General features: G+C 55.4%; 1 protein-coding gene across 1 annotated transcript in view; it reads left to right on the top strand.

Moving 5' to 3' along the window:
• Positions 1-14,084, top strand: part of Mn1 (MN1 proto-oncogene, transcriptional regulator) — a 42,753-nt gene extending 28,669 nt beyond the window's left edge. The window contains exon 2 of the mRNA XM_004628027.2: positions 13,739-14,084. Coding sequence (XP_004628084.1) covers positions 13,739-13,920 — 182 coding nt within the window. The 3' untranslated portion in view covers positions 13,921-14,084. The remainder of the gene's footprint in view (positions 1-13,738) is intronic.
• Positions 14,085-14,090: the final 6 nt, after the last annotated feature.

The following is a 14,090-nucleotide window of genomic DNA, read 5'->3' as shown; positions in this document are numbered from 1 at the left end:
AAGTGCTGTGCTGGTCAGACAGTACTTGAGTCAGGGGTGCTGTAAGGTGCACGTATGGAGTGCATCCCCTGCTTAGGGGATGGACTCTGAACTTGTCCATTTTGGGTTACGATTGTTCCTGAGTGACTGTGTGACCTTGGACAGGTCTCCTTGGGTCCTCAAAACATCTCCCTTTACTCATTGTCTGAAAATGAGGAGAACAATGATTATAGACTGTCATTAGAACAAAGGAAGCCCCAGTGACAACTGAGTCTGGGGCTGGACGTCTAGTGGGTGATCAGTACATTGGTATCATTGTTATTATCCTCCTCATCATCATTTTTAAAGTTTTCAGTCACTGGGTTTCCAGACCTCTTTTCCAAGGATTGTGGATTTCAGCCACTGAGGTTTGAAGGGGAGGCTTGATGGGGAGATAGGAAGAAGGAAGCATGAGTTCTAATCCTGGCTTGGCCTTAATCTACCGACTGACCTTGGACAGGTTGCTTTATTTCCCTGGGCTTCAGTTCCTTCTTTGTAATTGCACTAGGTGGTATTGCAGTCAGCGTCAAGTGCTGTTTTGATTGCTTAGTCCTGGCTGTCTGTAGCACTGTGTTGAGAGTCTGAGGCTGCCTGGATCCTGTAGGAGGCTGTGCTACAATTGATTAGCAATGCCTGCTGTGGGTGCAAGAAAGAAAATATGCTCTGTGAAGCATTTCCTGTGTTGGATAATTCTAGAAAGAACACTTTGTGCCTCCTCCCTAGCTCCTACGTATCAATCTATAGAACCATCCTATTTGGAAATGGTGGGGTTGGGGAGATAGCCCGGCAGTACAATGTCTTCCTGGCAAGTGCAAGGTCTTGAGTTTGATTTCCAGTACAAAAAAAAAAATGTTGAAAATGATGGAGGTTGCCTTTTGCAAGGAAAACCGGTTCTCTTGGCAGCCGTTCATGCAGATTGAGAGAAACTGAAGGCCATAGTCTATGCCGTCCCACTGAACTTGCTGCAAGGATGGAAATGTTCCCCCCACCAATCTAGTACAGAACCCCTGGCCCCAGGTAGTTGCTGCACACTTGAAATATAGCTAGTTGAGAGTGAGGAATTGATTTTAAAATTTCATTTCATTTAAAAATATAAAAGCCACCTGTGCTGGTGGCTACCTGATCGGACATCACGTTCCTGGACTCGAAAGGACCTGCATCTTGTAAGAGCTTCCTTGCCATCCATCATCGGTCATCGACTAGTGATGCCCCAGAAACTCTGGGCAGGTCCTTGGGTAAGAGCCTGTTGCCTGGCAACAGAGACAAGCAGCCTCTTGTAGCTCCACCCACAGGAACCACCTCTGCAAGTGTGCTCAGTGGGTGGGCTTTGCATGGAGGGGAATGCTTTTCTCTTCTACCCTTCTTGCTTCTGTAGGTGGGGGCCTGGATTGGATCTTGCCCCTCGGAACACATGTTTGCTGGGCTGTCATCCTACTGTGGCCTGGGAAACAGGCAGTGTTTCCACAGGCACAGTCAGTGGGCAGGCCATGAAGGAAGGCAGGGTGATGGGCATTAAGGACAGAGGGAAGCATACTGTATCCCTTGCTTCCCTCCTCTTTTCTGCCCTCTCCTCTCTCTGTCCTTGTGGTGTGTGTCTAAAGTAGAAGAGGCTTTGGAAACTCACTTGTGTGCCTCTTGCCCAGCTTCTCCCGTGCTGTGAGGTATTATTGGGCAAATCACTGGACTTCTCTAAATCTATGTTTGCATGCTTTAAAAAGGAACAACAGCCCCTGCCTCTGCAGGCAGGATTCTTTCTATGTGAGAAGTGTTTCAGGTGCTAGTTTCCTTTCCCTGGGAAAGATTCAGTTAAATTACCCTCCAGTGCTGTAACACCTGCCACTCCTAACAACAACATCAAAACAGAAACCAAGCTACAACTGATCCAGCACCCCTCCTCCCTCCAGGAGAGGGGGTCAGGGCAGTGGAGGGTCAGTTTTCAGGCACTCCTGCCTGGGGTCCACTCAGAACTCACCCCAGAACATGTCCCAGTAGGACTGGTCTCAGGCTGGTGGAGCTGACAGCTGGGTCCTGGGTCAGCCTCCCCATGTAGGAAGAATGGGCTGACACTTGTCATTTTATGCCAGGGACAGCTGTGTTGTGCTGTCCATTTTAAAAGCATCTTCATCTCAAGGTTTCTTACCCGTTAGCAGGGTCTCAACTCAGTGGGGAGGAGCCTACCTTCCAAACTTGCAGGCAAGGCTGTTTGTTGGCTGGCTGGGGCTCAGGAACAGTAGTATCCTCCCTGGCCCCAGTCTGTTTGGGGAGACACAGTTGGCAGCCCTGCTGGTGAAGCCCTGTGGGCAACTGCCCCCCTGAAGCTCATTTTCGGGTTTGTCTATAGACTCAGGGATTGTGCCTTTACTCTTCCTCACTCCTCCTTCAGTAGAGGCTGTTCCTACCCCTAGGAAGAGGTGCAGTCAGCACACAATAGGTGAACTGGGCATCACGGCCACAGTGGTGAATGCAAGAGATGAGGCCCGCAGGGTCATGGGCCTCTAAGTTTTGGGGCTGCGGAGGCACGGGGCAATTATGAGAAACTGGGGTGAACATGAAGTGCTACAGTACAGGGGCACAGAGCCCACTGAGCACCTGACAAGGCTTCTAAGGAGGAGGATGTGAGGAGGAAGCCAGGGGAAGGGAGGAGGGACAGTGGTGGCCAGGTGTAGGAGAAGATGGTAGACTTGGTGCTGCCTCTTGGGACGGCGCACTGCAAGCTCCAGGGTGAGATGGGCACTCGGTGCCAGCTGGGGCGAGCTAGTCTCGCTTCTGCCCGAGTTACCCCTCTGCCTGTCTTCTAGGGTCTGATTCTGCCTTCTTCAGGAGGTCACAGGGACAAGGCGCTGTGACTTCTGCCAGGGAGGAAAGGCTCTGGGTCTTTATCCTGCTCCCTCACCCAGGAGACACGGGCCAAATACAGAAACTCCTCTTGTGAGGTGGGGTGTGGGTGTTGCAACCTGTGTCGGAAGGTGAGGCCGGGGCTGACTTACTCAGCAACGCCGGGCCCACCTCTCCCACGCTCCCTGCCTCCCTGCAGCCTGAACCCACACCCCACCTTCCCAGGTCGATGCCAGCAACAAGCTGATGGGTGGGGCATGCCCAGCGGGCGATCAGAGAGCCCAGCCAGTTGGTGCCACTCCATCCATCTCCCACCCCGAGAGAGAGTAGCAAGCACTTCCCGGCAGTCCGCAGTGTAATTTAGGGGTGGGAATAGCCGCTTGGTGACCTGTTCGAGTCACTGAGTCACCATCCTGGCAGGCAGCTCTCCTGCCAGGGACAGAGTAGATGGCAGCACAGAGAAGGCAAGTGGTGTACTTGAGGTCACACAGCCAGCTTTGGGCAGAGTCAGATCCTGGTTTCCTAGAATGGAAAAGCAGAGCCCAGCCTGGAGGAGAAACAAGTTGGGGATTGTTTAGTTCCTCTTCTCAGGAACCCTCTGGAGGTCAGAGGAAGGGATAGGTGTGCCAGGTACAGGTACCCTGAGGGCTTTGCTCCCCATTTCGGTGGTGTAATCACCTAGCTCTTTCTAAGCCTATAGTGGCTTCCACTGCCTCACCCATCCTGCCCCTCTCTCGTAGGCCCGGCAGACACCTGGGGCTGGTTAAACTAACGCAGGGGCTGGACTCACACAGACCCAGATTCCAACCCATTCCTGCCATTTTCCAGCTGTGTTGTGTGGCTTTGGAGGGAGTCAGGAGGGTGTATAAGCTAGATCAGCCAGCTAGAGTATCACAGGGCCCAGGTCAATGCTCTGCCAGCTGTGTCTGCTCGGGCCCCGCAGGGCCTGCCTGTCACTGACCATGTTGTCCCATACCCTGCCCTTCCCCGTATTGTGCTTCCCACCTTGTGGCTGGTCTGCTCCAAACTGGCACTCCACAGAGGCTCCTGGCACCTTTGTCCTCTGTCTCAACGAGGTGGCCTTGCTGTGCATCAGAGAACGCACCCTTTCCTTCTTGAATCCAGGGCTGCTTCCCCAGTCACCTTCTTATTTTGAGACCAGGTCTCACCAAGTTGTCCAAGTGGAGCTTCAACTTGGGATCCCCCTGCCTCAGCCTCTCAGGTAGCTGGAGCTGCAGGTGTGCATAACCACACCTGGCTCTTTGCTTATTTTATTGCCTTTGTGGACACATCTGGGAATGATTTCTTTTTACAACTTTAATACCAGTCACCTGAGCATGACCTCATTGAAACTGTATTGCTTTTTAAGTAGGAGGACAGAATGATTTTCTCTGTGTCCCAAGAAGGAAGCCCAGTAAGGATGCTCCTGAATCCCCGAGGGCCATGGTGCAGGTTCTCCAGATCTAGAACATATATTGAGTGCCTACTCCAATAAAACTTTATTTGTTGGCACAGGCGGAGGCCAGCTGAGTGAGGCTGTGGTCTGCTGACCTGCCGGTTCTGCATCTGTGACCAGACGCTGCCCCTCAGTTATGTCACAGATTAGTGGGAGTAAGAGGATGAGCTGGGTTGGGTGTCATTGCCATCGTCATCTGCCATCGTGACTATTCTGGAATGTCACCCTGTCCTATGGGTGTATGGCCTCCTCTCACAGGAAACAGGATCCCAGGGACTGATGATGAACTCATTGCCCTCTTTTTCCTGTGCGGCGACCTGGGATGCGCCCTCACACGTCTTTGGCCCTCAGTTTTGCTATCGGTAGCCTCAGAGAGGACTTACTGATGTGGGGCGTGATGACCACCTCCATTGTGTGGAGGAGGGAGGTAGAGGCACGGGGGCATGGTGTTCCTGTAGGGGTCACTGTTTAAGATGTGGCAGGGCTGGTTAGTAACTAAGCTGGGTTTCCTAGGGACTTGAGTGACAGCTGTGACTGAAGAGCAGCCCTATTGCGCCAGAGCTTTCTTGGGGTGCCATTCTGGGGAATGGAGTAAAGGGCACTCTTGTCTCTCTACGGGCTTAGAGGACTTTGTCTCTAAGTCATGTGCCCAGTGCCTGGGCCAGAATGAATGAGGTGGAGGCCTCTATGTCATTTTGAGATTCCTGGTGCACTGCCCCTGTTCAAAAGCCTTCCATTGCAAGCAAGAGCAAGGTCATAGTCCTTTCCCTTGTGGGATATCTTTCTAGGTCCCCAGGGTCCTCTCCAGGACCCCAAATGCAGGTGGCTTTTGCTTTCTTTGTAGGTGTGTGAGAACACCTCTCAGCCACACTGGAGCTCTGGGGGACAGGCCTGAGTGCAGGCCGGCTCCCTGTGGGGCCTATGCTGGGTGTGGTACCTTTGCCCCTGGCCATGTGGAAGTCTCCTGGACCCACGGACCCACCTGCCTGTGGGCAGCCCAGACCAGGACTGAGGGAGGCAGGGCAGCAGCAGGACACTGAGTGGCACTTAGGGACTGGAACTCTCACTCCATCTTTGTAGGCAAGAATGACAGAAAGTACTCTTGAGAGGAAGAAATGGAGACTTGGGGAATTGAGGCGGCTGGTGGCGGGTCATGCAGCCCAGCAGTGTCAGGGTGGGCATATGTCTTAGATTGTGACTATTCCTGTCCAGGCCCTCCTTGGGGAACCTAGACGCATAACAGGCTGCTTGCCAACCCTACGCACCCCAAGAAAGACACAGACCTTTGGATAGTGTAAGTCGGATGGCTCCAGAATGCTGCACCAAACAGGGGCTGTTGGCCATCTTGCTTTTGGAGGCTCAGATTCATGGCTGCAGGTACCCTTGCCTCCAGGAGCTGGAAGTTAGGAGCTCCCAGTTGGGTTTATAAAGGAATGTGTGTATATTTCTTATTTAATAAAAATAAGTACTTGCTGAATGACTTACTGAAGCCAGCCACATACTGGTGGCTTGGGGAGAGGTCAAGTTGTCCCAAGGGTGCTGGGGCTCAGAGAGGTACAGGGTCGTGCCTAAGGCCAGCCAGCACTGGATCTGATGCCATGTGAGCAAATCATAGCAAGAAAAGGGGACCAGCTGGGTGGCAAGGCAGCAGGAAGATTTGACACCCGTGGAGTGTAAGGCTTGAGTATAGCTGCATCCCTCCTCCTGTAAAAAGGACACTGTCTCTGTCCCCATTTCCCTGGTGAGGAAACTGAGGCAGGAGCCATGAATGTTCCTACCCAGTCCCTTCCCATCCAATGCTCCCTTGCTAGCTGTCAGAATGGAAGGTGCAGACTGGACAGGGGGTGTCACTCCTCCTCTCCCCAAGCTGCCACATCTCAGCAGCAGCAGGCCAGGAGTGGCCAGGGGCCATGCGGGCTGCTGTTGTCACGGGTCACTGGCCTCACTCTCGCCTGGAGGCTACAGGAGGAGAGGACACTCCATAGTGCTCAGCCTGGCCCAAGGAGCCTGCTGGTCCCTCAGCCCACCCTGTGGACGGTGGCCCTGGCACCCACCCGTGCCCTGCAGGGCGGGGACAGTCCCCAGCGTCAGTCTGTCTCTGTGCCTGGCCCTGCACCCAGCTCCGGGCGGCTGCTTAGTCGTACCCTTGATGCTCTTTGTCCCTGAGCCCCTGGGCAGCTCTCAATCTCACTGACAGCTGCCCTCAGTCAAGTCAGCTCGCATTAACTTCCCAGGCTGTCAGGGTTTGGCACGCACCGCCCCACCCTCGCTGTCACTTAGGCCCTGGCTTCACCCTCCTGGTCCCTGTGCAGGGGTTCATGGGGCCCCTGACTGTGTCGGGTGCTACAGAGCCCAGCTCTGTGCTTGGGCAGAGGGGCCCTGCTGGGAACCTAGTGCTGCCTCTGCCAGAGGGGCTGGCGTGTGGCTGGAGCTCCTGTGTGGCGGCCCAGAGCAGCACACATGGGGCAGCGACTGTTGTCCCCAGCTGCTCTGTCACCCTGGATAGTTCTCACCTCATTTGTGAGCCTTAGGGTCTCTTTCCAAGGAGTGAAGAGAGTGTTGACCAGAGAGGGAGGGGAGAGGGAAGACAGGGTAAAGAGTAAAGGAGAGAAAGAATGGAAGAGAAGGCAAGGGGGAGGAAAGGCTGGATGTGGTGGCACACGGCTGCAATCCTAGCACTGTGAGAGGCTGAGGCCAGAGTGTCACAGGCTTGAATCCCACCACGAATCACCTAGTGACTTAGTGAGACCCTGTCCCCAAAAAGAAAAAAAAGGCTGAGGGTGTAGTTTGGTGGGAGAGTGTCCTCAAGTTCCATCTTCAGAACTGGGAACAGAAAGAAAGATGGAGAATAAAAGAGGCAAAGCCAGCATGTGGGAGGCTGAGGCAGGAGCATGGCTAGTTGGGGGCCATCTGGACCATGTACAAGACCCCGTCTCAAACAAACAAATAGCAAAAGCAAAACCAAAGAGAAAAGACAATACCTGGAAGAGGTAGTGAAAGGAAGGGGGTGATAGATAGTTGGGAAGATGGGGAGAGAGGATGACACAGAAGGAGAGAGATTGGTTAGGGAGGTAGGAGAGGGAGGAATGCAGCGCTTTCCAGGGACCTGCAGGATTTGTCCAGGGACATCTTCCTCTCTTATGTGATTTTGATAAAGCCATACACAGCTGTGTGACCATGGGCCACCTGGACCTCTTGCCCAGGGCCTGCGATGGTCCTGCACGACCAGCTGGGTGTGTGGCCTACAGGCTGTCTGTTGTCATGGTGCCTCCCATCAGTGACAGGGGATCCGAGGAAGGGCTGGGGTCGCAGGTGGAGGGTTGGGCTGAGGGGCCACTCGCCCCTGTCCCTCCACCCCTGATCCCTGGGAGTGTGAGTGTGGTTCATTGGGTGTGGCTAAAATGTTTGCAGTCCCTGCACTCTGGCAGGGCTGAAAATGCATCTTTCATAAAAACACCCAACACTGGGCTGTACAGCGTGTCAGGGTCGTTTCTGTCCTCAGGGTCTCCAGGCAGGCACCTCGAGCCTTCCCTGGAGGGCTTATAATGGGGAAACAGAGGCCCTGCTCCCTGACTCACCCAAGATGGTGGAGCTGGTGGGAGGCTGAGCTGAGATACAAATGACCAAGGTGAGACTGGAGCCCAGTGGCTGACTCCAAGTTGTGGCTGCTGGGTGTGGAGTGGGGGAGATTCCAGCAGATTCCCTGTTTTCCCACAGGGTGAGTGTGGCCTTGTGTGCTCTTCCTGTCCCTAAGCCCAGAGTGCATGAGGTGCTGGGCTCTGTCCCCTACTGGAGGCCAGGCAGCTGAACTGGGTTCCTTTCTGGAAGGGTTCCAGTGGGTTTGGGGGCCTGCACAAGGCTCGAGTCCAAGGTAAGCTTCCTTGGAGGAGCTGGGGGTGTGGCTGTGACGGAGCGCTTGCCCAGTATGTGTGAGGCCCAGGTTTCTATCCGCAATACCCCAAACAAACAGAGTTTCTCATAACATCTGTGGCCTTGCTTTCACTGGGCAGGACTCCCTACCTTGGTAACTTGTAGTTGCACTGAGAGCCGGTGCAAGTTCCTGAGCACCCTACGCCAGGACCTCCGGATCCAGTGCTGCCCTACCAGGAGTGAGTACAGTTCTCCCCATTATCCAGATGGGAAAGCAGAGGCTGAGGAGGGCAGGTGACTGCATGGTAAGGTTGTCCTGAAGAGAAGAATGCCAGGGACAGAGGTACACAGCTGGTCAGCTCCTCTTAACCCCCAGGGTGTTTCCCATCTTCAGGAACCCCTGGGGAGGTGTGCTGGCCCTGACTCCTCCTTTAGCTGTACCAGAGGCCCTGCTTCTTCTTGCTGCTGGTGTGAGGTGTGTGTGTGCCAGCCTGGGTGGCATAGCTGGAGCAGAGGGAGGCTGAGTAGCACGGGCAACAGCCAGGTGGGCTGGGGGGAGAGAGCAGGGGTGGGGGTGGGGTTGGCGCTTCAGACCCAGCGAGCAGCAGAGACACACGTGAAGGCGGCAAGGATCAGGGCTTTGTGGAAGGACTGAGCAGCGGGGGCTTCAACGGGAAAGAACGTGGGAAATGAGGCCAGGGCCCCGCGGCAGAGGCCAGAGGGGGAGCTCTGTCTGCAGAGCCGAGGACTTTATGCTGGGGGCGGGCTCAGGCTGGGAAGGCGTAAGCGAAGAGCGAGGCCCTCTCTGCCTGGTGCATTAGGCTGCTCGGCTGGCTCCTAGAGGAACAGGGAAGCAAGGAGGCAGCCGCCCGCGGGGACCTGAACCAAGATCAGGCAGTGGGGCAGGACCAAATAGGTGGACTTCCCCTCCCTTCACTGGTTCCTGGGGTGACCCTGGGGTGCGGGAACTAGTGAAGAGCCGCTTAGGATCAGCCCAGGGCTGGCTCAGGTGAGACTGGTCCAGCCTGTCTTGTACACAGCCAGAACCCCAAAGGTCAGGGGTCACATGTTTGCCTGGGGGTGGGTGGCTGGCTACAGGACCCTGAGTCTGCAAGATAAAGGCCCCAGAGGAGGGAGCCCTGCCGTGTGCCTGCCAGACCAGCCTCAGGGACAGGCTCATGGCCCAGCCTCCAGCAGAGTGGGGGCTGTTACAGAAACCCCCATCTTTCCCCTCATGCCTCCTGAGCCCAAATATGGGAGAAACCCCAACACACCTGTCTGTGGGGCTCCGGCAAGTGAGCCAGAGAGAGCATCTCTTCTGTGTTCTGGGGCCCACACTGCCTCTTACATAAGCACGGGGTTAAAAATACCCTGAGAGTTCTTACTCACCCACCCTGCTCCGGGGGAGCCCCCCACCCACACAGCCAGGGAAACTGCCCCGTGGCTCGGCTCGTGGCTCGGAGCTGACACATGGTGGTTCTGACTCTGCTCTGCCCCTGAGCCTTGGGCTGTCCAGGAACTGTGAGTGTCAGAGTCTCGGAGGTTCCCTGGGATTTCCTCTTAGTAGTTAGGAGGCAGGTCCTTTACTGTTCCCACATTCCCGCCTGGGCCAGTCCTAAGTATGCTCTGCCCTCCTTCCCATCCTGCTCCCTGGCCAGCGATGGTAGGAATGCACCACATGCCCTGCATGCCACAGGCATCCGTCCCCTTATGCTCGTGGCCTCCAGCACTGCCAGCCCATTGTTTCCCTGATGCAGTGTGGTTCTGAGCACTGTACACAAGTCCCTTCCTGCACTGATGGCAGCAGCTGCCCTGGCTGAACCATCTAAGAGGGGCAGAGACTTTAGGTGTCTGGGCGGCTGTGTTTCTGGCACCTGTACCTTGCTCTGTCCTCCCAGCAGTGGAGTCCACTGTCCTCCTGTGGACTGAGAGGAGGATGGGACAAAATGCACTGCAGATCTCTCTGTGGCAATGGGGAGACAGGAGGTGGCTCTGACCTCGGTGGCATGATTTGAAGTTGGCTGGCAGCAATGACCCTATCAGAAGCTGCAGCACTACAGGAGGGGCGGCAGTGCGGTGTCGTGCATGATGGATGGAGAAAAGGTGGGGAAGGGGCTTTGGGAGGAGGACAGAAGGGATGGCTGGTCCTGGCCTTGACCATGGCGATGGGACATCAGGTGGCCAGTGCTGGGGAACAGATGGCTTTCAAACTGTCCCACAGTCCTTCCTGCTGTGCAGCCACACACACACCTGGTCTCCAGGAACTGGAGGCCCCTCCTCTCGGGCCCTGGTGTTATGTATTTAAGACCAAGCTATCTCTGCCCTGGGCCTGACTCCGCAGGCATCATGGCCTCAAACTTTCGATCTTTCTGCCTCACTGTGCCCCATAGCTGGGATCTTGGGACACTGCATCTGGTAGCTCTTTCTCTTTCATGTACCCCCCAAGTTGCTCTGAGCCAGGCCTGCCAGGAATCCCTGTGTCCCAGAATGCACCTTCAAGGTCTAGATGTGGAGACTGAGGCTATAAGACTGAAGCCCACTGCCCAGGCATGGGCCATCCAGAAACCAACCTGAGGCTGACCAGTTGGGAATCTGGCCCTGAGGCCTCAGTCTCCCTACCTGTCAGACGGGGATGGGGGTCACCTTGCAATGTTTGCATGCTCTGCTAAGCACCTGCTGTATACCAGTCTGGCAGAGGCTGGCAACCCACAAGAGAAGGGCCATGTACCTGTGGTGTCTGCTGGCACTGAGTAGCAGCAGGGCCCTAGGCCCCTGGCTTTGGGAGGGGCAGTGTTATCTCTGTGTTCTGGAGTGGGGGGCTGGCATGCCCAAAGCCCTGAAGCCTTGGGACAGAGAGCACCTGCCTGGCTGGGACAGGTTGGGGCTTGAGGTAGCTTCCGTGGGCCTGATTTATCAGCAGTGGCCCTGTAGCCCCAGGGGAGCACTGTCCCAGGGCATGCTGGGTCCCTCAGTTGGAATGAGTCGGATGAGGGGATGAGTTCAGTCATGTTTGGTTGTCAAGTACTAAAGCACAAGTTTCTCTCTTCAAAATATTCCCGGTGGATACCAGACTGCAGGTGGCTTCACCCTCTCTGAGCCCTAGGTGCTCCTTCCAGAGGGGAGAGAAGGGTCACCAGGGTGCTAGGCTTGCCAGCATGGAGTTAGATAACACACGGAGGAGTTCTGTTGCGTGCCTGGCATGACCTTTCTTGTAATCCAGCCTGAGTCAGAGGAACATTGTCTCCGGGATGGGGTGCAGCTTGCTTAGGCGTGGGCTATGCCTTGGAGGGAAACAGATTGGGGGCACTTGACCCTTGGGGTTGGTCTGTAAGCACCACTGTATTAACCCTTCATCCTGGAAGGGTGCTCAGGAAGTTCCAGCCCCTTTCACCTTCCCAGCATCTGCAGCTACAGAGCAAGGGAACCTGGGAGCTCTGGATGTGGTCTGGTCCTTTTGCAAAGGGCTCCTGCCTGCTGGGCCTCTGTCCCTCATTAACAAGTAGGTGCAGGCATTGCTATCTATGTGTTCTTTGAAGCAATGTATGTAAAGCAAAAGCAAGAGCCAAATTTTAGGACCTCTCTCTGGTAGATCCTTTCCTCAGCCCTGAACTTGATTTTGCAGTGCTTGAAATAAAACTCCTTTTGGGATGTTCAGGAACCAGGTGCTGCTGGGAGCCAGCATGGGCTCAGGTGCACAGGTGTAGAGGCTATGTGCTGGGACCACTGGAGTCCAGGGCCTGCTGAGTGCTGGGTGACCCATACCTCAGCTTTCCTGTCCATGAAAGGAGGTAGAGATGCCAAGTTCATGGGCAGGAAGTACCCCTGGAGCCCCAGAAAGGGCCCTTGGGGGAGCTTCTAGGTGGCTGCAAGGATCCTTGGTCTCCAGCCCATCTAGACCCTGTGATGAGACCTCCTGATCCAGGCTGTAGACATATCCACTTCCCCGGCCAGGCAGCTGAGGTCAGTGAGCATCACGCAGCCTGGGGGTGGTGACTCACTCTGGTCCCCAGGTGACACTGGCTGCTGGCATCACCACTCCAGGCTGTGCCTGACCCATTGTAGGCCCTGCCCTAATGGATGAAGGGGGGAAGAGGGGCTCCCTCCTCCCCAGCTTGGACTCTGCCCCAGCACGCAGGTCCCAGAGCCCCTGGGGAGGGGATCCCCGTGTCCTCTGTCATGGCCTGTCCCTCTGGGAGATTTTCTCAGCACTAAGGCTGGGTTCCTGGAGAGTGGGGTAGGCAGGACTTCTGGGCTTGCTGTGCTCTGGGTGATGTGTTCCCTTGCCCCCTACCCCCAACTTCATTTCTAATGCACAAATTCACCATCGGGCCAGGGAGATAGCTCAGTGACTTAAGCACCTTCCTGGCAAGTGTAAGGTCCTGAGTTGGATCCCCAGTACCAAAAAAAAACAAAATTAAGGTAAACCAAAGCTAACAAATTCACCATTAGCCCATTATCTAAACCCATGTTCCTGGCCATGTGAACTTTGGTGGGTTTACTGCCCTTTCTGAGAAAGGGGAACAATAAAACGGCCAGTGTCCCTCAGCAGCAAGTCCTCCAAAGTGATTGCTCCTGTCCTGGCTTACCTCGCCACTCCCACTTCTGGTGCTTCTCTGGCATGGTTCATGCTCTGGTGTGAGAGGTTGTCAGGGCCTTAACCTCAGAGAGGATCAGACCCCGGTATTGCTGTGATGTGTGGTGTTCCTCGGTCTGTGTGGCTGAGTGGGGTGAAACTGAGGGGACTTAATTTGGATGCTAGAGGAGGAATGGGTTCCAGCCCACAGGGCTTCAATGCCTGTCCTGCAGCCGCAGGGCCAGGCTTGGTGCTGTTCAGTCAGAGGTCAGCCTTGGTTTTTACTGCCTCAAGTGCAGCACTCCATGCTGTGAGGCCCTGGTGCACACAGGGGGGCTTGCTGACTGGTGCTCCTGACAGGATGCTGAGTGCCTGACAGACGCCCCAGTTCTTAGAGGCGGAGCCTGGCTTGGGTCCATCTGTGGGGCTGGAGCTGGAGTCTCCACCCTCAGGTTGGAGCTGTGCAACTCCAGCATAGTCTTGGGGCTGCAGACTCCTATTCCATAAAACATGACAGGAAGGCCGAGCCCAGAGGATGGAAGGGATCTCTGAGAGCCGGAAGCAGGTGCCCGGAAATGAGCTGTGTTCTAGATGTGGACGGTCTTCCCCTGCATACTTTCACTGGATCTGTTGAACTCCTACATATCCTCTGAGGCCCAGTTTAGATGCCCCACCTGCAGGAAGCCTCCCTAAAGTTTCTCATGTCCAGTCAACCTTTTGAGAAGGCTGGACCATCAGAAATGGCTGAATTTCATCTAGCCTACCCAGTTCTGCTACTTTCTGAGGGGGAAACTGAAACCTAGTGGACACGAGAGGTCCCAGCCAGACCTCTCCAGAGCCTCCCTGACCATCTGGGTAGCCAAGAAAGGAGGGCGTGGCGCCGCCTCTGGCTGAGCCCTCTGGCTCATCCTCTGCTTCTCAGGCCTCGCCAAGGCTGCCCAGAGCCCAGCCTGCCACTAATTCTTCTCTTCCTCCTTTCTCTGCAGCCCACGACCTCCCGGCAAGCAAGGCCTCGGCCACCCAGCCCGGCAGCCACTTGCAGTGCCTGTCCGTCCACTGCACCGATGATGTGGGTGATGCCAAGGCCCGTGCCTCCGTGCCCACCTGGCGGTCCCTGCACTCTGACATCTCCAACAGATTTGGGACATTCGTGGCCGCCCTGACTTGAATGGACAAGACGCCCTCCCCTCCAGACCCTCTCCTCCCTTCTCTTCCCCTCCCCTCCCCCACCCCGCTGTTAATTTGGAAGGGCCACTATTGCTGAGTGGATGATTTTCTTTCCTTTTCTTTCTTTCTTTCTTTCTTTCTTTCTTTCTTTCTTTCTTTCTTTCTTTCTTT

This window comes from Octodon degus, unplaced genomic scaffold, assembly GCF_000260255.1.
Source record: "Octodon degus isolate 3935 unplaced genomic scaffold, OctDeg1.0 scaffold00021, whole genome shotgun sequence".
In the NCBI taxonomy this organism is placed as follows: Eukaryota; Metazoa; Chordata; class Mammalia; order Rodentia; family Octodontidae; genus Octodon; species Octodon degus.
The sequence above is the reverse complement of the archived record's forward strand: the minus strand, read 5'-3'. Positions and strand labels throughout refer to the sequence as shown.